Source organism: Rhinopithecus bieti, unplaced genomic scaffold, assembly GCF_001698545.2.
Source record: "Rhinopithecus bieti isolate Rb0 unplaced genomic scaffold, ASM169854v2 scaffold_75975, whole genome shotgun sequence".
NCBI classification, from domain to species: domain Eukaryota; kingdom Metazoa; phylum Chordata; class Mammalia; order Primates; family Cercopithecidae; genus Rhinopithecus; species Rhinopithecus bieti.
Window position 1 is genome coordinate 1206083 of NW_016828707.1, and position 24518 is coordinate 1230600.

Consider the following 24518-nt stretch of genomic DNA (forward strand, 5'->3'; position numbering starts at 1 on the left):
GGGCGGGGTGTGTGGGCGCGGTGCGCAGGCGCGCTGGGTGGCTCAGCAGTGAGTTCTGCACCGCGAATCCAAAGAGGCAGGTAGGTAGCTGCTGCGCTGGGCAGGCGGCGGAGAGTCCACGTGCTCTCCGCGGCCGGTTGAAACCGTTGGCGGGCGCTGGCCGAGAGGTGAGGGGCGGTGGCCCAGAGGTCCGACCTAGAAGGCTGGGGCTCAGAGAGTGAGTACGGGAGGGACACCGTCAGCCCCTCTGGGTTACGCATGGAGGAAGGAGTTCCATTCAGATCTCACTCCTGCTCTGGGGAAGTGGCAGGAGTCCTGGACTTAGGGTGACCAACTCGTTTTAGTTTTAAAACTTAAAGTCCCGCGTCCTGGGAACCCCCTCAGGCCTGGCCAAACCAGGATGGTTGGTCACCGCCCGACTGGGCTTCAGGCTTGCTGCATGTTGGGGACAGGGCTCTTCTCTAGCCTTGGGCGTCCACTCCCTAAGGAGGAGGTCTTAGGATGTAGGGGTCCAAAGCACGTACTTAGGACCAGAATAACTACTGCGTGTGAATCTGGGTTGCCACTACCTGGATGTGGGATGACCTGGTGTAAGTTTTTTAACCTCTTTGCGCCTCGGTTTCCTCATCTATCATAACATATAGAACCTAACTCGGAAGACTGTGATGAGGATTATATGCGTAGAAATGTGTTGACCTCCTATGAGAGGGCTTGGGTGCTCCATAAATGTTAGGATTATCTGCAGCACCTGCCTCTGAGGAGAGAAGGAGGGGAATGAGGTGGGGTGTGTATTTGCAACCCTGATTTCTAGCAGAGGGGGGCCACTTGGGACTTCTTCACACTGTGCCCCAGGCTCCCAGGGTCTACCATAGTGCCTGACACATGGCAGTTTCCCGAGTGAAGGGATGGTGTTTAAAACAGTGCTGGTGATGTAGTGGGTGGGGTGGGAGGCGGAGAGACATGGCTTCTGTGCCTCAGTTTGCTCATCTGTTTAGTGGAAATAGGTGCACCTACTTCCCAGGGCTTTTGCAAGGAACAAGGGAGAGATTCTCTCCTTGTGAATGTTACCCATTGTAAACCTTGTCAGCCCCACACACAAAGGCACAGGCAGGATGGTGGACAGAGTATGTTTGTCTGTCCTTCTCTTGCACCATACCCATGGTTTCTCAGAATGTTACCCGTGGAAGGGGCTTGAGTCTTGTCAAGTTGGCCTGACTTCTTGTTTCACAGATGAGAGAAACTGAAGTTTAAAGAGGCAGTGGCATGCTCAGGGTCACAGTGTTCAGTGAGGGATGTCCTGGGGTTGCCAGCCAGGCCCCTCAGGTGGGCTGTTTCAGTGGTAGTGGTGGTAATGATGTGTAGGTCAGTGTCTGTATGTGCATGCAAGAATATTTTAAGAATAGTCAGGGCCAAGTGCGGTGGCCCATGCCTGTAATCCCAGCACTTTGGGAGGCCGAGGAGGGTGGATCACCTGAGGTCAGGAGTTCACGACCAGCCTGGTCAACATGGTGAAACCCCGTCTCTACTAAAAATACAAAAATTAGCTGGGCGTGGTGGCGTGTGCCTGTAATCCCAGCTACTGGGGAGGCTGAGGCCGAAGAATTGCTTGAACCTGGGAGGCGGAGCTTGCAGTGAGCCAAGATCGCGCCAATGTACTCCAGCCTGGGCAACAGAGCGAGACTCCATCTCAAAAAAAAAAAAAATAACAAGTAACAAAACAATATAGAGGGAGGAAGGTTAAAAAAAAAAATCATTCCAATCTCAGAACCAAACCTAAGGGCATGTTATCAGGGAACTTGGTAGAGTAGGCACCCATGGGGTAAGGAGCCAGAGAAGGTTAGAGTGAATTTATGAAGATAAATGGGTGGGTTGATGGTCATATTTAAAGGAGCATGAGTTTAGGAGGGGGCTGGGTGTAATAGCATTGATGTGCAAATTAGTAGGTCACAGAAAAACCTTTCTACAGTTAGGCAGGGATGAAGCTTTCATATCTGATGTCTTATTTAACTTTCCACCCAATGCTTTGAGTTAGGTATTAGATCCATTTTACAGAGAAACAGATTCTGGGAAGTTAAGGAACCTTAAAGTTTTTTGTTTTTTTTTTTTTTTTTTTTTTGAGAACGGAGTCTTGCCTCTGCACCACCAGGCTGGCAGTGCACGTGGCCGGTCTCAGCCAACTGCAAGCTCCGCCCTCCCGGGATTTAACGCCCATTCTTCCTGCCTCAGGCCTCCGAGTAGCCTGGCGGGTGATGCTGGAACTACAGGCCGCCCGCCTCATCGCGCCCGGCTATTTTTTGCTATTTTTAAGTAGGAGACAGGGTTTCACCGTATTATAGCCAGGATGCGTCCTCGGATCTCCTGACCTCGGTTACATTCTCCCGGAATCCGCCCGTCTCGGCCCTACCCCAAAGTGCTGGAGATTACAGGCTTGAGCCACCGCGCCCGGCAGTCATTTAGTTTTTAATGACTTTTTTGGCATTAGCAGATGTAGGCTCCAGCTCAGATCCTCTACCCCTGAGCCAGGGCCCTGTCCAACAAAACCTGGCAACCATTTTGTTAAGAGATGACTAACAAGTTCCCAGCCCCTTACTGACCACTGGCTGCTGCCAGTCAACTAGCTTAGCTGTCCAGCACCTGACAGCCTCTCCTGTGACATGGGTGGTCTCCTTGCCCAGTGCACACAGGCTTTATAATTGAGACTTAGGGTTCTAATATTTTTACATGGAAAGCCATCTTGTAGAGCCTTTAATTTTTTTTCTCTTTGGATGAGGACCTCAAGGTCCTAGGTGATGAGTAACCACCAAGCAAATGGCTAGGACATGGCAGGTCAAGATGGAGGCAGGGTGGGAGCCTGGGCTTGTTGCCTGGTCTTTCAGGCTACCTCTGCCACTTACTGTGACTTCGGGCAGTTCACTTACCCTGGTGAGCCTTGGGTTTTGTCTCCAGATGGAGGTAGTATGATCAAAGCAGTCTTAGTTGTGTTGGGTGCAGTCGTGTTCATAAATGGGACACGGCTTTGTAGAGAGCTAATGATCATGTGTTCTATGGTGCAGACCCCATCATCTTTTTCATGTGGATGGCATGTGATGAGAGCTCAGTAAACTGACCATACAGACAGACGAAGACGCAGCCAGAAGCACACGCAGAGGACATGCGTGAGGGCCCAGGCGTATCTGGGTGCATAGTATGGCGTCAGCGTTCAGGAAATGTCTGCCGAATTGAGTTAAAGTGACTGGGCAAGAACGGAAGTATGCTCTCAACCAGTCCAAGAATACTGCCTTCTGCTTGCCTTTCTCTTTTAACATGCCCATCTGGCCAGAAGGAAAGCATGCAGAATCTCTCTGGCTGCACTGGGACTGGACATTGGGCAGAGGGAGGTGGGGAGCCAGGGAAGGAAAAGAAGACTCTATTTAGATCCAGCCTCATAAAGGAAAAAAAAAAAAAAAAACTGCCGTCTTTTTACACTTAGGGCTAAATGTTGAAATCTGTCACATGAGAGCCCGGCCAACTGGGTGTCCTCAAAGTCTTAATGCAGTTTTAAGCTTTCATAATTTCAGAAGCATAAATGTTCCAAACTTGCCAAAACATTACTTAAAAGTTTAATTAAATTTCCTTCATGCTTATCTAGTCTTGTGGAATTTGAGTAATACCGTTTTACTTTTTTGTTTTAGGCAATGTTCGCTGTCTTCCATTAGAGGGACTGAATTTCCACATGAAGGCTTTTTGTAAGTTTGTAGCATTTACTTTTTTGTTTTAGGCAATGTTCGCCTTCTTCCATTAGAGGGACTGAATTTCCACATGAAGGCTTTTTGTAAGTTTGTAGCATTTACTTTTTTGTTTTAGGCAATGTTCGCTGTCTTCCATTAGAGGGACTGAATTTCCACATGAAGGCTTTTTGTAAGTTTGTAGCATTTACTTTTTTGTTTTAGGCAATGTTTGCTGTCTTCTATTAGAGGGACTGAATTTCCACATGATGGCTTTTTGTAAGTTTGTAGCATTTACACTTATGAATATTAAGCCTGCACTAAGACCTGGGACACCCTGTCTGCTGTACAGTTAGGCTGACGGAAGCTTTTGATGGTTTTGAGCTTTTCCTTGAAGCCCAAGCAAGTGTTTATGGCATGATTTACAGGTATTACCACCTGGGGCTAGGTTGGGTTTGAGGTGTAATCAAGGTGCTGGGCTGTCCTCAGGCTCTGAATAAGGGAGAGGTGAGCTCCTTACAGATATTAGCTCATTAGTCAAGCAAGTGGACACAGCTATTCCCATTTCATGGCTAGTGTAAAAATCCAGAGGAAGGTAGGAAGAGACGGAGTTCTGACTTCCTGTGCAATCCACCCATTCTGCCTTAAACAAGTAAAGACCAAATGAAAATGATGTGACCGTTATTTTTTAGCTGGACGTGTAATCAGATTCTAATCATCTTCTGAATTGATACTTAATTACACTGTGGTGTGTAGCCAATCTCCAGAGAGATAGAATGTTTTGCACAGTTACTCTTGAGTATCTTTTTGTCAACATCACTGCTTTCACTGCTTCTTTCAGTCCATATATTTTGTTTCCAGCTTCCTTCCTAGGCCTTTAGTTCCTGACCTGCCGCGACAGGAATCTCTCAATTGAATCTTAAGCCTTGTCAAAACCTTTCTTCCTCCCATCTCCCACTCCATCAAAAAATAGAATTGTCCTCAGCAATAGAGGCTGGCAAGCTCTAAGCCATACCTAAGTTTCAGGGACTGTTTTTCATTGTTGTATCTTATTAGGAAAGTGCTTGAAAGTTTTTCGGCAGATAATTTGGCATATCACAGCTGCTTTCACCTTGTGCCTGTGATGACAATCTATTTCTTGGTGAGTAATAAGTTATTCCTGCTCTTCCACCAAAGTGCACCCCACGCTCTTTGAGAATGTGATGTTGGCTCTTGTTCCAGCCTTTGTTCTCCCTTGTCAGGCAGGATAGCTGCTCTTGTTGCCTGACATGTTGATCATCCCTCTGCCTTTTTTAGAATGGTAAGCTGGGTGGTGGGAAACGTGATTCCAGCTCCCAGGAGCTTGACAGTATCACACATCTTTACAGTAACCAGATGAGAAGCTGACAGTTGCTGCAGCACATCCAGAGGAGTCATGTTTTCTTTCCTGAGGATTTGGTGCTAGGTTGTAGCTGACCACATGCCGTCCGCTTACTAACATACACTGATAGTGAGCTGAGGAATGGGGCCTGGGACCCCAGAGTCAGGGGTCTGTGGTTTGTATGTAGAATAGAAGCTGAGCTGGTGTCTAATAGTGTCCCACGGGGCAAGAGGCCTCCATAAGAGACCAGCTGGGCCTTTGTAAACCCTGGAGATGCAGCCAGGATGTACATTTCCATTCAAGACTGAATGGACATGAATAACCCTGGTCGCTGCTTGGGTGTGGCCTCAGCAGCGGTGATTCAGAACGTGCTGGTGGAGGAGCAACGGTGATTTCATGCATGGGAATTCTCTGCAAACCAAGGGTAGATCATTTGTACTGTAAGCTTGTTGGATGAAGTCCTACCCTGAAGTAAATTGCATCGGTTTACTTGACCCTCACCTTTATTTTCATAAGAAAGAAAGCTCTGAGTTAAACAGTTCTCAGTATTTTTGCTGTAAAACTTATAATGTAAAACAACAATGCTGTTTTAAAATCTAGTGATTAAAAAATTATGTAAGTGTGGAAAATTACTGTGACTTCTCTAACACTTTTAGATGAATTTGTGTTTTCTTCAGCACAGTAGCATTTCTGTGAAATTTTAAAATGATGTTTATGTATGTGTGCAGACATCCTTCTTATTGGGGCAGTGGTCAGGACACCTGGGTTCGTGAATTCCAGTAATTCAACACCCAGCAGTTGGGATACCTGGACATGGTTCCATTTCTTTCTGACTTGTCCAACAAGCTGCCACATGAAGGAGGCCCCTGTCTATTACAGCTGAGGCACATGTCCTCATTTTAACCTTTGTGGATATACAGTAATATTGATATGAATGCTTTTAGTGCCATAGAAATTGTGCCCGTAGAATTGCCTCTTCTTCACTTTCTAAACTTCACTCAGTTTTCTTCTTGCTGTGTTCTTAGTATATTTGAGGACCTGAAATAGTTTGTAGTGTACACCTAAATTGCAATGCCTTCTGTAAGTTTCATATACAGAGAGTTTAAGGTATTACGGAAAGTAAGATTTAACACCCTCAAAGCTCTTCATCTCGAGAGCCAATCTGCCAGGTGTAAATCCTGGTTCTGTTAACTGTGCATCCTTGGGCAAGTTATGTAATTTCTGTGTCTCAGTTACCTCATATAAATTCTGAACAATAATAGTCCTTCCTCAAAGGGTTACTGTGGGGATTGAATAAGTGAATGCATGTAAAGCCTCCAGAATAGTGCCTGGCACATGGTAAGGACACGATAAATATCAGCCATTCTCATTGTTAATGTCAGTTTTACTTATATGAATGGTGGAATTTTATGTAGTTTGCTAATCAACTTTGACTCTGTTATTTTCATGTGAAATTATGGTTGAAAAGTTAGCTGCATGAGCCATTTATGAAATGAGAAGTTTCAGTTTATAATGATATTATCTTTTATTCCTTAGGACAAGACTTAAAACCTGTCTTGGATAGAGAATATTTAGCCATTTACCTCAAAATGGTATTTTTTACATGCAATGCATGTGGTGAATCAGTGAAGAAAATACAGGTGGAAAAGCATGTGTCTGTTTGCAGAAACTGTGAATGCCTTTCTTGCATTGACTGCGGTAAAGATTTCTGGTAAGCTTCACAGAATTTGTGTAAATCCATAGTAAATCCAGATCACTTTTGGAAGCGTTGGCCCCACAAAGCTTGGAAAAATAGTGGCAAATGTGAGGAATGAAATTAAGACTAAAAACTGGTATGGTCCATTGATTATAACAGGTGTGATGCTTTAAAATGTGCTTTACTAGGCTGGGTGCAGTGGCTCACGCCTGTAATGCCAGCACTTTGGGAGGCCAAGGTAGGCGGATCATGAGGTCAGGAGTTCAAGACCAGCATGGCCAACATGGTGAAACCCGATCTCTACTAAAAATACAAAAATTAGCCAGGCGTGGTAGTGTGCACCTATAATCCCAGCTACTTGGGAGGCTGAGGCAGGAGAATCGCTTGAACCTGGGAGGCAGAGGTTGCCAAGATTTTGCCACTGCACTCTAGCCTGGGTGACAGAGCAAGACTCCATCTCCAGGGGGGAAAATGTGCTTTACTAAACAATTTGCTTTTTGAGAAAATGTTAAAGAGAAGACTAGGGGAAGGGGAATTATGATGATGAGAGCATTCACTCAGTTGGTGACACTGGTTGCTATTGCATTGCCACTGTTACCAGACCCAGGGAACCCACTGCATGGAAGATGGCTCCAGGGTTTTAGAGCCAGTTCCGTTAGACCTCGGGTATCGTGTGCCCATCACAGTGAAGAGAGGGACTTATGAACCAGAAAGTGAATTTACGAGCTCATGGTTGGGGAGACGACTGGTAGCAGAGGAAACTGTGTCCTCCCTGGAAAATCAGAGGTGCTGGTGGAAGTGAGGCTCTTCCTGGCCCCCAAGTGTCAGGAGACACTTCCATTGAGGAAAGCTCTGTGAATGTGAGGAGTTAGCCGGGAGGGACAGGACAGATCCTGCCTTAGACACTATTTCTTCAGGTGGGTCATTTTCAGAGGGCTGCCCTCTTGAATTTCATGTCGATTCCCCTTCAGCCTCAGAAGGTCCAGGCGAGAAGCTAGCTTCGCCCGCATCTGCCCTAGTGTCCTCTGAGGCATTTAGATGGTACTGGCTAAAACTCTGTTTTAATTCATTCTAGAACAGTGATTTTTTGGAAACTGCTAACCTCTGTTCAGACCTAATCCTAGGAGGAAGCTTGATACATAAAGTAGGTTAAATTTGAGCTTTCATTAGGGGACTTTACCCTGGACCTTGTCCCCAGCACTTCCCTAAAGAACCCCATGGAGCTTTACAAAGATTATATGAGAGCAAATTGAGTTTTCTTTTTTCCCAGGACCGTAAGGTATCCAGAACTGTTGGTAACCTCATGCTGCCATTTTATGTCTGTTTTTGATTTATTCTTTTTTTTTTTTTTTTTTTTTGAGACGGAGTCTTGCTCTGTCACCCAGGCTGGAGTGCAGTGGCCAGATCTCAGCTCACTGCAAGCTCCGCCTCCCGGGTTCCCACCATTCTCCTGCCTCAGCCTCCGGAGTAGCTGGGACTACAGGCGCCCGCCACCGCGCCCGGCTAGTTTTTTGTATTTTTTTAGTAGAGACGGGGTTTCACCGTATTAGCCAGGATGGTCTCGATCTCCTGACCTCGTGATCCGCCCGTCTCGGCCTCCCAAAGTGCTGGGATTACAGGCTTGAGCCACCGCGCCCGGCTGTTTTTGATTTATTCTACAACTAATTATTGCTTGTCCATTCTATTACCAGGAAGTCATTGAGATTTTTGTAATGTAAGAAAACGACCCTATTGCATAGAACTATTTTCTTGTTTATTCAGTATATATACACTTACAACTTAAAAAAAAAAAAAAATACTGCCTATCAATTTAACTTAAGGTGTTTATAAAAATGAGGGAAAAGTTTGGTGATGGGTTTTATATTGAAGACTTTGGAGGAAGGGGGATGTGGTTCTGACCAGGAGGTTGTAAACATAATAAGTGAAATCGATGGGGTGCTTGTGTGGTAGACACGTGTGAAAATATGCAGTGTAGGCTACAGAAGGTAGTGGCAGCATGCTGGTATTAACACCTCCAACTTGGTTATCAGTCTAATGGCAGAACCTTTGATCACTTTAAAGGGGTGATGACTATAAAAACCATGTGAAATGCATAAGTGAAGATCAGAAGTATGGTGGCAAAGGCTATGAAGGTAAAGCCCACAAAGGTGACATTAAACAGCAGGCGTGGATTCAGGTAATGTCTTTCTAACTCATTGAGTAGCTTCCTTTGACAGCTTCCACTTTCTTTGGAAGCCCAAGAGACTAAATGTGTCATCCCTGCAGACAAGCCCTGGAAACCTCATGTCCTAGGATAGACAGGTTGAACTAAAACCTCTTGAAAAAGAGTTCTTTGGCCGGGCGTGGTGGCTCATGCCTGTAATCCCAGCACTTTGGGAGGCCGAGGCAGGCGAGTCACAAGGTCAGGAGTTCAAGGCCAGCCTAGCCAACATGATGAAACCCCATCTCTACTAAAAATACAAAAAATTAATCAGGCGTGGTGGCAGACACCTATAATCCCAGCTACTCGGTAGGCTGAGGCAGGAGAATCGCTTGAACCTGGGAGGTAGAGGTTGCGGTGAGCTGAGATTGCGCTGCTGCACTCCAGCCTGAGGGACAGAGTGAGACTCTGTCTCAAAAAAAAAAGGAAGAAAAAATTCTTTATTCTTCTAGCTGTTAAAACAGTTGTGGTGCATTATACCTTTAAAGTACATGTTTTGTTAATTTCTTGAAAAAATGTTTTAGAATTTTCATTAGCTTTCCCTTGGCTGTAAAACTGAATGGAGCCCTTCTAATCTCTTCCTGCTTCTAGTGATAATGCAGCTTTTATAACTGAAGCCATGTTATGTCACTCTGTCATGTCTGCCAGTCATTAGAATTTAGCAAAATAAAGATACTTTCATCAATGTAGAGAATTTTCTACTTTAAAATAGTATGAAAACATGCGCAATAGAAATGGCAGAAGCAGGCTGGGCGCGGTGGCTCAAGCCTGTAATCCCAGCACTTTGGGAGGCCGAGACGGGCGGATCACGAGGTCAGGAGATCGAGACCATCCTGGCTAACACGGTGAAACCCCGTCTCTACTAAAAAAATACAAAAAAAAGCTTGCCGGGCGAGGTGGCGGGCGCCTGTAGTCCCAGCTACTCGGGAGGCTGAGGCAGGAGAATGGCGTAAACCCGGGAGGCGGAGCTTGCAGTGAGCTGAGATCCGGCCACTGCACTCCAGCCTGGGCGACAGAACGAGACTCCGTCTCAAAAAAAAAAAAAAAAAAAAAAAAGAAATGGCAGAAGCATTGACTCCCTAATTCACTCTGGAAGTATAACTCTCAGAATGCTACTGATCATTTACAGAATAGGTAGCAAGAGGAAGGATTCAGAAAGGAAGGGGGGAGAATGAAAAGACAGATGTCATCTATGTGAAAATTCTGTGTTTTTCTAAAAACCAATAAAAAATAATCACTCCATTTGATAATAGAGTTGAAACATGAGTTTTTCAGACATTAGCTAGCTTCCTGAATTAGCATACTACTAGGGAGACATTTCTGTTCACAAAGGACTTACAAGAGCAGGTTGAGAAGCTAATGAAATCCTGTTTGCGCTGGTGACCAGCAGCCACACTTTTGGGCACTCTCTGTAATCCTCTAAAAACCAGATGACATTCCTAGGCCCTAAGGTTGAGGTGCATGGGTCTGTGAGTTCCACCTCTGCTGTTGTCACACTCAATGAAATCCTCTGAAGCAGGGGTCAGCAAACTACAGAAACTTTTTACAGTTTTGTAATAAGTTTTGAAATCAGAAAATATGAGATCTGCATTTTTATTCATCTTTTCGAGATTGTTTTGGCTATTTGGTGTCCCTTGAGATTCCATGTGAGTTTTAGGATGGATTTTTCTGTTTCTGCAAACATATATATACGCACATTGGATTTTGATAGGAATTGTATTGAATCTATAGATTGCTTGGATAGTATTAACATCTTAACAGCTTTAAGTATCCCAGTCCATGAGTTAGAATGTTTTTCATTTATTTGTGTCTGCTTTCATTTCTTTCAGTAGTGTTTTTTGGTTTTCAGTAAACAAGTCTTTTGCCTTTTCGGTTAAGTTTATTCCTGATTATTCTTTTTGATGCTCTTGCAAATGGAATTTTCTTAATTTCTCTTTGTGGTTGTTTCTTGTTGTTAGATAAAATGCAGCTCGATTTTTGAATGTGGATTTTGTATCCTGCAACTTTGCTGGATTTGTTTATTAGTTCTAACAATTTTTGTGCTGACTCTTTAGGACTTTTGACATATAAGACCACATCATCTGTGAACAGAGATAATTTTACTTCATCCTTTGCAATTAGGATGCCTTTTATTTTGTTTTCTTACCTAACTGCTCTGGCTAGGACTCCAGTGCTATGTTAATAGAAGTTAATCTATATATTTTTAAGCATAGACATGAATACAGAATCTGGGCTTACAACGTGAACGCTTTAGCCATGGCAAGGGCTTTTTCAGTTGGCTTTCATGAAACTCATGTTGGTTGTTTATTGTTTTTCTTTTTCCTTCCTTTTTTGTAGAAAATTAGTGAATTAATAAAGAGACCCAACGTCAGCCCCAAAGTGAGAGAACTTTTAGAGCAAATTAGTGCTTTTGACAACGTTCCCAGGAAAAAGGCGAAATTTCAGGTATGAATTGACTTTCTTGGATGGAGGGGGCTGTGTGGCCCATCAGTGACTGAGCTAGTGTGTACGTGTCCCAGTGGGATCAACAGTTCTTTTTCTTTTTGTTTCTTACAGAATTGGATGAAGAACAGTTTAAAAGTTCATAATGAATTCATTCTGGACCAGGTGTGGAATATCTTTTCTGAAGCTTCCAACAGTGTAAGTCAGATCTGATTTTAGATTTGTGGTGTGACAAAATGATTAGTAATAATGAAATGGGAGTTTCTTATTTTTGGAAGTCAAGGCAGCCTTCTTTTTTATTTTTATTTTTTTGAGACAGAGTCTCACTCTGTTGCCCAGGCTGCAGTGCAATGGCGCGATCGTGGCTCACTGCAACCTCCACCTCCCAGGTTCAAGCAATTCTCGGGTCTCAGCCTCCCAAGTAGCTGGGATTATAGACACGAGCCATCATGCCTCGCTAATTTTTTGTATTTTTTTTAGCAGAGACAGAGTTTCACCGTGTTGACCAGGCTGTCTCAAACTCCTGACCTCAGGTGACCTGCCTCCCTCGGCCTTCCAAAGTGCTGGACTTACAGGCATGAGCCACTGTGTCTGGCCCAGCCTTCTTTTTTAGAGAGCGTCTTGGTGCCTTCACTTATGGAAAGGAAGAAACTGAATGCACTGCAGAGACTTCTTGTTGTGAAGAGCAAGGTGTTTCATCCCAATGTTTGATACTGGTTCCAGCCAGCATGTAATGATTTGCTTAGTAATCAGGCAGGGAGATAGATACATGGGAAAGAACAGGAGCTTTGGATTTGTGACAGACCTGGTTCAAATCCCTGCTGTGCAGTTTGCCTGATGTTTGATTTTAGGCAGATTATTTAGCCTCTGAGCCTCAGTTTCCGTATCTAAAAAAAAGTGAATAGTAATATTCATTCATTAATACTTAACTGAGTGCCTGATCTGTGCCAGGCCCTGAACAAAAAAATCTGAAGTATCCCAGGTGGTAGTACATGAAGGAAAATAAAACAGGGTGAGGACGTAGTGACTCGGTGTTCCTCTGGATAAGGGGTGAGGGGTCACAGCAGCCTCTGAAGGTTACAGTTAAGGTAGAAGAGCAGTCTGCGTGCAGCGCCTTCCTTCTGTTAGAAGGAGAGTTCCCTTCGAGTAATTAAATCAGCCACCTGTTAGTCAAAATGGTTTAATAGAGACCCTAAATGTGGACTATATATGTAGAAAATCTTGGTTTGGTATGCTTTAGCCACATTGTTGATTACGTTGTTTATTTTTGTGTAAATATCAGTTTCAAAAAACAGTGGGGCCAGAACCCCGCTGGTCTTCATTCTTGTCAAATTATCAGGAGTTGATTCACTTTATGTAGAGAGAATACTTTTGGCAGCAAGTGGGCATCAAAACCAAAATTTATCTTAGTAGTATACCTGCCATTTGTCTCTTTCAGAATATACTGATTGGCTCTTTGGACCTGTATAACTGATCATTACATTGCCCTTCATGTGGCACCTTTTTATTATTATTATTATTATTATTATACTTTTAAGTTCTAGGGTACATGTGCATAATGTGCAGGTTTGATACATAGGTATATATGTGCCATGTTGGCTTGCTGCACCCATCAACTCATCATTTACATTAGGTATTTCTTCTAATACTATCCCTCCCCCAGTCTCCCACCCCCTGACAGGCCCCATTGTGTGATATTCTCTGCCCTGTGTCCAAGTGATCTCATTGTTCACTTCCCACCAATGAATAAGAAGATGCAATGTTTGATTTTCTGTCCTTGTGATATTTTGCTGAGAATGATGGTTTCCAGCTTCATCCGTGTCCCTGCAAAGGACATGAACTCATCCCTTTTTATGGCTGCATAGTATTCCATGGTGTATATGTATCACATTTTCTTAATCCAGTCTATCATTGATGGACATTTGGGTTAGTTCCAAGTCTTTGCTATTGTGAGTAGTGCCACAATAAACATATGTGTGCTTGTGTCTTTATAGTGCATGATTTATAATCCTTTGGGGTATATACCCAGTAATAGGATCACGGGGTCAAATGGTAATTCTAGTTCTAGATCCTTGAGGAAATGTCACACTGCCTTCCACAATGATTGAACTAATTTACACTCCCACCAATGGTGTAAAAGTGTTCCTGTTTCTCTACATCCTCTCCAGCATCTGCTGTTTCCTGACATTTTAATGATCAACGTTCTAACTGGCATGAGATGGTATCTCATTGTAGTTTTGATTTGCATTTTTCTGATGACCAGTGATGATGAGCATTTTTTCATGTGTCTTTTGGCTGCATAAATGTCTTCTTTTGAGAAGTGTCTGTTCATATCCTTTGCACACTTTTTGATGGGGTTGTTTTTTTCTTGTAAATCTGAGTTCTTTGTAGATTCTGGATATTAGCCCTTTGTCAGATGGGTAGATTGCAGAAATTTTCTCCCATTCTGTAGGTTGCCTGTTCACTCTGATGGTAGTTTCTTTTGCCGTATAGAAGCTCTTTAGTTTAATTAGATCCCATTTGTCTATTTTGGCTTTTGTTGCCATTGCTTTTGATGTTTTAGACATGAAGTCTTTGCCCATGCCTATATCTGAATGGTATTGCCTAGGTTTTCTTCTAGGGTTTGTATGATTTTAGGTCTAACATTTAATCCATCTTGAATTAAGTTTTATATAAGGTATAAGGAAAGGATCCAGTTTCAGCTTTCTACATATGGCTATCCAGTTTTCCCAGCACCATTTATTAAATAGGAAATCCTTTCCCCATTTCTTGTTTTTGTCAAATTTGTCAAAGATCAGATGGTTGTAAATGTGTGGTGTTACTTCTGAGGCCTCTGTTCTGTTCCATTGGTCTATATATCTGTTTTGGTACCAGTAACATGCTGTTTTGGTTACTGTAGACTTGTAGGATAGTTTGAAGTCAGGTAGCGTGATGCCTCCCGCTTTGTTCTTTTGACTTAGGATTGTCTTGGCAGTGTGGTTCTTTTTTGGTTCCATATGAACTTTGAAGTAGTTTTTTCAAATTCTGTGAGGAAAGTCATTGGGAGCTTGATGGGGATGGCATTGAATCTATAAATTACCTTGGGCAGTATGGCCATTTTCACAATATTGATTCTTCCTATCCATGAGTGTGGAATGTTCTGTTTGTTTGTGTCCTCTTTTATTTTGTTGAGCAGTGGTTTGTAGTTCTCCTTGAAGAGGTCCTTCACATCCCTTATAAGTTGGATTCCTAGATATATTATTCTCTTTGTAGCAATTGTGAATGGGAGTTCACTCATGATTTGGCTCTCTGTTTGTCTGTTATTGGTGTATAGGAATGCTTGTGATTTTTGCACATTGATTTTGTATCCTGAGACTTTGCTGAAGTTGCTTATCAGCTTAAGGAGATTTTGGGCTGAGACGATGGGGTTTTCTAAATATACAATCATGTCATTGGCAAACAGGGACAAGTTGACTTCCTCATTTCCTAATTCAATACCCTTTAATTCTTTATCTTGCCTGAATGCCCTGGCCAGAACTTCCAACACTATGTTGAATAGGAGTGGTGAGAGAGGGCATCCTTATCTTGGTGGCACCTATGTTTTAGGGTTATTTCTGTTTTAACTAAGAATCAAAGATTTGAAATTGCTTCAACTGCAGGGTTTTAAAAAGTTTTTTCCAGTTTCCCTTTTGAAGTATGAACATACTAAACATTAAATAAAATAAGGAGTAAATAGCCCCTGGTAGACCCTGAGCTCTGTGAAATGCAGCTTGTCATCCCTCACCTCTGCCTTTGCACTGTGGCCCTCCCAGCATACCCCGTGTTTGTAGTGCAGAGCAGAGGGTCCTGAGGCCTTGTCCTCCATACCTTGGATGTTTATCCTCCTGTAACTCTGCCAGATGTCAGGTCGGATGTTTTTCTGTCCTATACCCCATCACAAATAGGACCCCATCTGTCTTATACCACAGTTCACCTGATCACTGTGGATGCAACCGTAATTAGGCCAAGGTCCTGGCTGCTTGGAGCTATGTTCTAGTGGGGGAGATAGACAGCCACCTACGAGTCCTTGGTGTAATGTCAGGTCCTGATCAGCACTGGGAAGAAGCCAGAGCCACTGGGAGGCCAGGACTGAAGGAGGTGCTCGGTTGGGAAAGAGTCAGGGAGGGCATCACAGAGGAGACCACATTTGAGAAGAGTGTGTAACGAAGTAGAAAGAAGATGGGGAAGAATTGTTTCACCTATTTATTGAGCAGCTGCCAGATGGGAAAATGTGTGCCTCCCTCCCTCCCTCTCTTTTTTATGGCCAGGTGCAGTGGCTCATGCCTGTAATTCCAGTACTTTGGGAGGCCGAGGCAGGCAGATCACTTGAGGTCAGGAGTTCGAGACCAGCCTGACCAACATGGTGAAACCCCTTCTCTACTAAAAATACAAAAATTAGCTGGATATGGTGGTGTGCGCCTGTAATCCCAGCTACTTGGGAGGCTGAGGCACGACAATCATTTGAACCTGGGAGGCGAAGCTTGCAATGAGCTGAGATTGTGCCACTGCACTCCAGCCTGGGTGATAGAGCGAGACTCAGTCTCTAATAATAATAATGATAATAATAATAATATTTTACTAGAAGATACCAACAAAATTGAAGGACAGATGTGAGGTTTCTTTGTCCCCTTCTTTTAAGTCTATTTCTGAAATCATCTTCTGCCCTTTCCCCCATGAGCCTTGACAACTTGATGTTGTTAAACCACTGCTACTGAGAAAACTTGAACTCCTTAGTTCAGTATCCATTTTCTTTTTTTCTTTTCTTTTGAGATGAAATCTCACTCTGTCACCCAGGCTGGAGTGCAGTGGCGTGATCTCTGCTCAAGCAACCTCCGCCTCCCAGATTCAAGCGATTCTCCTGTCCCAGCCTCCCGAGTAGCTGGGATTACAGGTGCTTGCCACCATGCCCAGCTGATTTTTGTATTTTTAGTAGAGACGGGGGTTTCACCATGTTGGCTAGGCTGGTCTTGAACTCCTGACCTCAGGCGATCTGCCTGCCTTGGCTTCCCAAAGTGCTGGGATTACAGGCATGAGCCACCGCGCCCAGCCTACAGGCCTACAGTATTCATTTTCTTTTCTTTTTTTCTTTCTTTTTTTTTTTTTGAGACGGAGTTTCACTCTTGTTGCCCAGGCTGGAATGCAATGGCATGATCTCAGCTCACTGCAACCTCTGCCTTCCAGGTTCAAGCGATCCTCCTGCCTCAGCCTTCCCAGTATCCATTTTCTAATGCTGCTCCTGTAGCCAAGGATCGAGCCTTAAGGTCTGAGTCTAAGTCCTGAGTGCTTGCACTCTAGTGAAATCTAGTCTTTTTTTTATTGGGTCCAGTTTTGACAACATCGTTCTTCCTTGCTACCCACAGTCTCCCAAAGGAGGAAGACTGTAGGTAACTTACCCTGTCATTTGGCGGGACTAACAGACAGAATTTGAACCCCCGCCTGCAGGTGCGTCAGCTCAGTGGTTTCTCACACCCGGAAACAACCCTGGAGTGCTGCCACTGGCCACTCCCTTTCTCTCCAGAGGCATCAGGGAACATGGAGCAGTTCAATAAATTGCTCCAGGTCATCTCTTGAGAAAGGGGCTCAGGGAGTTCAGGAAGGAATGGGACTGAACTGTGCTGATGTCATTGTTTAAAGTAGGATCTATGTGCTGATTTTAATAAGGTAATGCAAGGCTGGGTGCTGTGGCTCATACTTGTAATCCCACCACTTTGGGAGGCCAAGGCATGTGTATCACCTAAGGTTGGGAGTTCAAGACCAGCCTGGCCAACATGGTGAAACCCCGTCTGTACTGAAAATACAAAAATGAGCCAGGTGTGGTGGCGCATGCCTGTAATTCCAGCTACTCAGGAGGCTGAGACAGGACAATCGCTTGAATCTGGGAGGTGGAGGTTGCAGTGAGCTGATATTGCACCACTGTACTCCAGCCTGGGTGCCAGAGTGAGACTCTGTCTCAAAATAATAATAATGATAATAATAATAATAATAATAATAGTAATAATAATAATAGTGTAATGCATTTAACAGTGGTAACCATTAGAGAGCCACCTCCATACATAAAGAATAGGTGACCCCGTCTCTACAGAAAATGCAAAAATTTTCCAGTTATAGTAGCTTGTGCCTGTGGTCCCAGCTACTTGGGAGGCTGAGGCAGGAGTGTTGCTTGAGCCTGGGAGGCAGAGGTTGCAGTAAGCTGAAATTGTGCCACTACATTTCAGCCTGGGCAACAGAACAGAGCAAGACCCTGTCTCCATTGAAAAAAAAAAAACAAGAATGGTGAGAATGGTGACCATTCTTCTAATGGTAACTTTCCAGTCTGAATAATGATGATAATAACAGTACAAATTTCTAATGCTGATAATTTACAAAACTCTTCACACACAATGGGCTGGTTTATTGGGCATCACTATGCTAATAAGCACATGATGGATCTTCCCTCGTTTCATCCGCCCGTGTGTAAGGCAGGAATTCCTACCTTTCATTTTACAGATGAGGAAACAGGTTTGGAACAGATAAATAACTTGCCCTGACTAGGAGTTAACAGAACTGGAACTTGAACCCAGGTCTGCAGACACATACATCCAGTGGTTCCTACCACCCCTAAGTACTCCTATCTGAAAGGCAAATAGTGAACTGGAATGAAAGGTCTTATCTTCAGCGACGTAAGGATTCTTCGCTTTTCCAATGGAATGAAAATGTCTGTTCCGTGCAGACTGGGGGAGGTGGTTTCCCATTTTGTATATTTACTGCTACATTTTTAGCTGCTGGTGGGGGGTCACAGTTATAAAACGGTAAGGGATAAAATCAACCATTTTTCTTGAACAGTTTATGTAGTAGCCCAGGCAATAATGTGACAACTCTATTTACACATTTAAAATGAATATGTGTTTCTTGGTTTTGCTTAATCATAAGGAACCAGTCAGTAAGGAACAGGATCAACAGCCACTCCACCCAGTGGCAAATCCACGTGCAGAAATCTCCACCAAGGTTCCACCCTCCAAAGTGAAAGATGCCGTGGAACAGCAAGGGGAGGTGAAGAAGAATAAAAGAGAAAGAAAGGAAGAACGGCAGAAGAAAAGGAAAAGAGAAAAGAAAGAACTAAAATTAGAAAACCACCAGGAAAACTCAAGCAATCAGAAGCCTAAGAAGCGTAAAAAGGGACAGGAGGCTGACCTTGAGGCTGGTGGGGAGGAAGTTCCTGAGGCCAACGGCTCTGCAGGGAAGAGGAGCAAGAAGAAGAAGCAGCGCAAGGACAGTGCTGGTGAGGAAGAGGCAAATGTGGGTGCAGGAAAGAGGAAGCGGAGGCACTCAGAAGGTAAGTGGCTACCTAACGCTCTAGGATTCGTCTAAAAACCGGGAAAGCTGTGAATTTGGGGTATTTAAGCCTGTTAAACCTAGTGTTGTGTGTGTGTGTGTGCGCACGCACGTGTGGTTTTAATGTTTTGTTTTTTTTTTTTTTTTTTTGAGACAGAGTCTCGCTCTGTTGCCCAGGCTGGAGTGCAGTGGCACGATCTTGGCTCACTGCAACCTCCACCTCCCAGGTTCAAGCGATTCTTCTGTCTCATCCTCCTGAGTAGCTGAGATTACAGGCGTGTGTCACCAGGCCCAGCTAATTTTTGTATTTTTAGTAGAGATGGGGTTTCACCATGTTAGTCTAGCTGGTTTTGAACTCCTGACCACTGGTGATCCACCCACCTCGGCCTCCCAAAGTGCTGGGATTACAGGCATGAGCTACTGCTCCCAGCTAGACTTTGTGTTTTGAACCAAGTAAGGGAACGAGCATAAGCTTTGTGGCCAGGCAGAGCTGGGCCCTGCCCAGGCAAATGACCTCACTCCCTTCGTCCCATCTCCAGCATGGAGGAGGATAAAACCCTCCTGGCGTTTTATAAAGCGGGGCTGGCTAGGCAGCCTGGAGAAGAAATGAGATGATATGTGGAGTGTGCCTAGCTCGCATAAGGTCGCATTAAATGGTAGCTGCTAGCATAAATGCAAAATCTTCTTTAAAAACATCTTTCCAAATACTTAGTTGAAACAGATTCTAAGAAGAAAAAGATGAAGGTCCCAGAGCATCCTGAGGGCGGAGAACCAGAAGACCATGAGGCTCCTGCAAAAGGTATATCACTGCTGTCGTTCGAAGAGCAAGCTGGGCACAGTGGCTCTCGTTGATAGTTCCAGCTACTTGAAAGGCAGGGGCAGGAGGGTCACTTAAGCCCAGGAGTTTGAGGCTGTAGTGAGCCATGGGCATACCACTTTCAAAAAGAAAGAGAGAGAGAGAGAGAAAAGAAATGCACGGTCCCTTGTAGGTTGGGAGAGGGGCCGATAGATGCCCCCTTCTCAGGGAGGAAGGTGTAACCCGGGAACTTCTGGTAGAGTCTTACCCTCCAGAAGCATGGATAAGAATTTGAAAGTTAAATCAGTTCTCTAGGGTGTATGAGTCAGTCTTACAGTGCCTCTCACCCACTGTCTTTAAGGAGAAAAGTAAAGCAATCTAGTTTGGAAATGTATGTTATCTTAGGAATTTAAATAAACCTAATATAGCTTTCTGAGACCGTTCCCCTTTTGCTCCTCCCCAACTCTCTCCTCCCTGCCTTTCATTGTCCTTTTAGAAGTCCCCTCAGCTGTGCCCCTGCCCATCTCTGGGCCTGTTTCTGGGGTCTCCTTGCTTATATCTTCAACCTCAGAATCCAGTCCCTGGCCTTCACGGGCCCTCTGAAATGCTGCCTCTTACACAAAGCTTCTCTCCTGCTTCTTCAGGTCTGAAGCACTTACACCTGTCGGGAGGTGGCAAGTTGTCATCTCTCTGCCACTTCCCCCAACTCCCAGGATCCTGCAGTTCAGAACACGTCCAAGGACTCAAATGGGCCTGCAGCTTTATTAGCAGAGTTCAGTGACTGCCAGCGTTGGGTTAGATCCCTTAGCTTAAAACCCCCTTCTCAACTTTGTAAACAGTAGTGCCCCCATATCTGTGGTATGGAAAAGTCCAGAAATAAACAATTGATAAATTTTCCATTGCTTGCTGCTCTGAGCAGCATGGCGAGATCTCTTGCTGTCCTGCTCTGTGCCTTCTTCACCACAAGAAGGGTGAGGATAGTACCATAAGGTGTTTAGAAAGAGAGAGAGACCACATTCATACAACTTTTATTATAGTGCATTGTAAAATTGTTGTATTTTATTATCAGTAATCTTTTACTGAGCCTAATTTATAAGTGGAGAATTGTCATAGATATGCATGAATATTGAGGAGAAGACTATATATAGGGTTCAGTACCGTCGTGATTTCAGGTATCCACTGGGGGTCTGGGAACTGTCTGATCCCTACAGATCAAGGGGGACAACTGGAGCGGTTTTTTGGGTGGTGGTGGTTGTTACATTTTTTGTTTTGAGATCCTTGTAGACTCACATGCAGTTGTAAGAAATAATGGAGACTCAGGTGTCCTTATGTATCCGCGTGCCCTTTACCTTGTTGCCACCCAGGATAACACTTTACACAACTGTAGTACAGCATCTCAGCTGGGATGTTGACATTGATCCGCTTCCATTTCCATCGCCATCGCACAAGGCTGCCTCCTGCTGCCCTCCTGCAGCCATAGCCGCTTCCCTCTCACCCCCACCCCCTCCTTAGCCTCTGGCAGTCACTCATCTGTTCTTCATTTCTGTAATCTCAGAATGTTCTATGAATGGAATCATACAGTATGTAACCTTTTGAGAGTGACTTCACTCAGCATTTTTCTCTGAAGATTCACCCGGGTTGCTGAACCGATAATATTCATGTTATTGGTGAGAAGTATCCCATGCTACGCATGCGTTACTCTTTCATCATTCACCTGTTGAGGGACACCTGGGAGGTTTCTAATTTCTGGTTATTAATGAATAAAGTTGCAGTAAATATTGATGTGCAAGTTTCTGTGTGAACTGAGTCAGTTTTTCTGAAGTAAATTTGAGTTGTTTGGGGGTTTTTTGGTGGCTGTTGTTTTTGTGAGTTTTTTTGTTTTTTTTGTTTTTTTACTGTTGAGATTTGAGTTTTTTATTCTAAATATTACTCCTGTGTGGGACATATGGTTTGTGAATTTTTTTCAGTCTGTTGCTTGTTTTTTCACCATAACAGAGTCTTTTTTAGGGCAAATGGTTTTTATTTTGATAAAGTTTAATTTATCAATTTATCTTATGGATTGTGCTAACAACTCTTTAGCCCTAGAGCCTAAAATTTTTTTTGTTTTCTAAATTATCTTATTGGGTAACTTTTTTTTTTTTTTTTTTTTTACAAATCAACATTTTATGTATTTCAGGTGTACAACTTAATGTGTTACTGTGTTTTATTTTATTTTTTGAGACAAGGTCTCACTGTTGCCCAGGGTGGCGAGCATTGGTGTGATCATGGCTCACTGCAGCCTCAACTTCCTGAGCTCAAGCAATCTTCCTGAGTAGTTAGGACTACAGGTACACACCACCACACCCAGTGAATTTTTAAATTTTTGTGAGGATGGAGGTCTTGCAATGTTGCCCAGGCTGGTCTTGAACTCCTGGGCTCAAGCAATCCTTCTGCCTCAGCCTCCCAAAGTGCCTGGTTTACAAGCATGAGCCACCATGCCCAGCTCAACTCAATGTTTTATTATACATGTACATTGTGAATAGTCACTACAATCAAGCTAATTAGCACATTTATCACCTCACATAGTTTACCTGTGTGTGTGTGTGTGTGTGTGTGTGTTGAGAACACTTAAGATATATCCTCTCAGCAAATTTCAGGTCTATGTGAAATGCCTCCTAGTCTTACATTTTATATTGAAGTCCATGATTCATTTTGAGTTAGTTGTTTTTGTAAGGTGTGAGATCCTGTTTATGCTTTCAATTTTACCTGGCTTTCTCTCGCACGACTTCGGTGGTTGTAGAGGGGCACGGCCTTGTTGCTGTCAGGTGGGGGTGGAAGTCCAGGCTCCCCACTCAGCCTCCATCAGCACCTGAGGATGGCCACTTCTTGCTCCTGCCGGGCAGGGCTCCTGGTGCAGGCTCCACTGACATCACAGCAGGGGCAGCCTCATCACTGGCCTGTATGGTTGAGAACCCCGAATTCCTGCTTGGCCTTCTGTGACACCATCCCCTATTACAGCCTTGCAAAGGTAGAGAGCTCAGGCTCCCCACTCAGCTTTTGCTGGTGGGGGTGGGGGTGGTGCCACTGTTTTTTCTGTGATGTGTGGCTGTGATAGGGTAGTTATTGTACAAAAGTTTTCTGTCTTGCTAGGCTGCCCTTTCCTGGTTCTTTGCCAAGAGAGTGGGCTTCTGTTGGGACTGTTTTGTCTGTGGCTGTTGGTATTCAGGTTGCTGGCTTCTTCAGCTCCAGATCTGGGGTACAGGCGGCAAGAAGCTCACCTCGTGTTGCTCTGCAGGCCCCAAGGTCCCGGCTGGTCTCTGTCTTTCAGAGTCTTCTTATGTTTCTTGTGTGTATAGTTTTAGGGTTCTCAGTTGCAGTGGGCAGGAGGAATGGGGAAAGTATGTCCACTCCATCTTCCCAGAAGCAGAAGTCCCTTAGATGAGTATTTTTAGTCCCTCTTTAATGGTTTGTGATTGTCCTCTCATTCCAGGTCAGGCTGCTTTTGCTCATCTTTGTCCTCCCTACTGTGCATGGACAGCCCCATGATCTTAGTGGATTCTTAGGAAATCTGTGTTGAGTTCATTAAATCAACTCTAGGAGTTTGTCATACCGATGGCACGTGGGCACCTACTCACTCTAAGAGCCAGTCCTTTGAAAGGTAGTGAGTGCTTCTAGGACACTGGAATTGAACAGATGCATGGTGCTATGGAGTCCAGTTCATTAGGGGGTTAACTCATTTCCTAGGAAGCAAATAGGTGTTGCAGAAGTTGTTTCTTTACCCTTCTCATAGTAAAACAAAGCATTTGTCTTAAATGTTATTATTTATATTGTAGGTAAATTCAACTGGAAGGGAACGATTAAAGCAATTCTGAAACAGGCCCCAGACAATGAAATAACAATAAAAAAGCTGAGGAAGAAGGTATGGCATATGAACGAACCCACGTGCCTAACAGCTGGGGAGAAGTGATTTCTAAATGTGCAGTTGTTTGCTTTTTCTTTTTTCACCTGAAACACTGAAAATCTGTGTGTGTGTCTCAGTGATTTTCAAGCTGCTCCAAAGCCCCTCACACAGCCTCAGCCAGAGTGGTGCCTAGATTTTGGGCTTGTTGATAAGACTTTGAAGAGAGGCTCCACTTATTTAATTTTTATTGTTTGGAAATTATTGTTCTAGGTATTTGCTCTCTTTTGCCTGTTCCAGAGCAGTGGTTTCTTCTCCTTTATTTTCCTTCGTATCTCAGGGTGACTCACACGTAGCCAGGCCCCCACACGTGGCTGCTACCTGGGTTTTCACAAGTGGAGCACACCTGTGTAACTTGCTCCTGGGTTTCTTTTACTTTTTACTGTTGCTCTATTTCTGGGTTAAAGACAGAACATTTTAAGATAAATTTCCCGGTCAAATACACTCATTTGATGTTTTTCTTTGTGAAGGTTTTAGCTCAGTACTACACAGTGACAGATGAGCATCACAGATCCGAAGAGGAACTCCTGGTCATCTTTAACAAGAAAATCAGCAAGAACCCTACCTTTAAGTTATTAAAGGACAAAGTCAAGCTTATGAAATGAACATTTCTGTATTTAAAATTGAATCCATTCTGCTGTCTTCTTCCTTTCACTGCTGTTTATAAAATGTGTAATGAATTCTAACAACTCAAATTTTGCTTTTGAAGCTATATTTTAAGTTAAGAAAAAATGTATTTTTTGGTATAACTTTTATGAGAAAAGTAAAATATATTCTTGTCCAAACTTCTAAATTTGTTGTGGCAAAAATTATTGAAGTTTACAAAATAATTTTGTGTGAAAAATTTTTTCAGTGTAATACAGCAACAAGTAAGAAAGTAATTCCTCTTTTGATCAGACTAAAAAGTATTCATTTTAACCACATCATTTCTACACTTTGTTGTTGTTGTTTGAGAAAGGGTCTCTGTCGCCCAGCCTAGAATACAGTGGCACAGTCTCAGCTCACTGCAACCTCCGCCTCCCAGGTTCAAGCAGTTCTCCTGTCTCAGCCTCCT

General features: G+C 43.8%; 1 protein-coding gene across 11 annotated transcripts; it reads left to right on the forward strand.

Moving 5' to 3' along the window:
- Position 1: 1 nt before the first annotated feature.
- Positions 2-24257, forward strand: LYAR (Ly1 antibody reactive). 11 transcript variants are annotated; one of them, XM_017864589.1, is made up of 11 exons: positions 13-80; positions 3672-3725; positions 3844-3897; positions 6601-6775; positions 8822-8936; positions 11298-11405; positions 11517-11600; positions 18330-18732; positions 19444-19530; positions 23340-23425; positions 23935-24253. In XM_017864589.1, exons 4-11 carry the CDS (start codon positions 6654-6656, stop codon positions 24067-24069), a joined length of 1140 nt encoding a protein of 379 aa, XP_017720078.1. In that variant the 5' UTR covers positions 13-80; positions 3672-3725; positions 3844-3897; positions 6601-6653; the 3' UTR covers positions 24070-24253. The 11 variants fall into 11 exon arrangements, with proteins under 11 accessions (XP_017720085.1, XP_017720078.1, XP_017720083.1 ...); XM_017864590.1 differs by lacking the exon at positions 13-80 and adding an exon at positions 102-167; XM_017864585.1 differs by lacking the exon at positions 13-80 and adding an exon at positions 110-217.
- Positions 24258-24518: the final 261 nt, after the last annotated feature.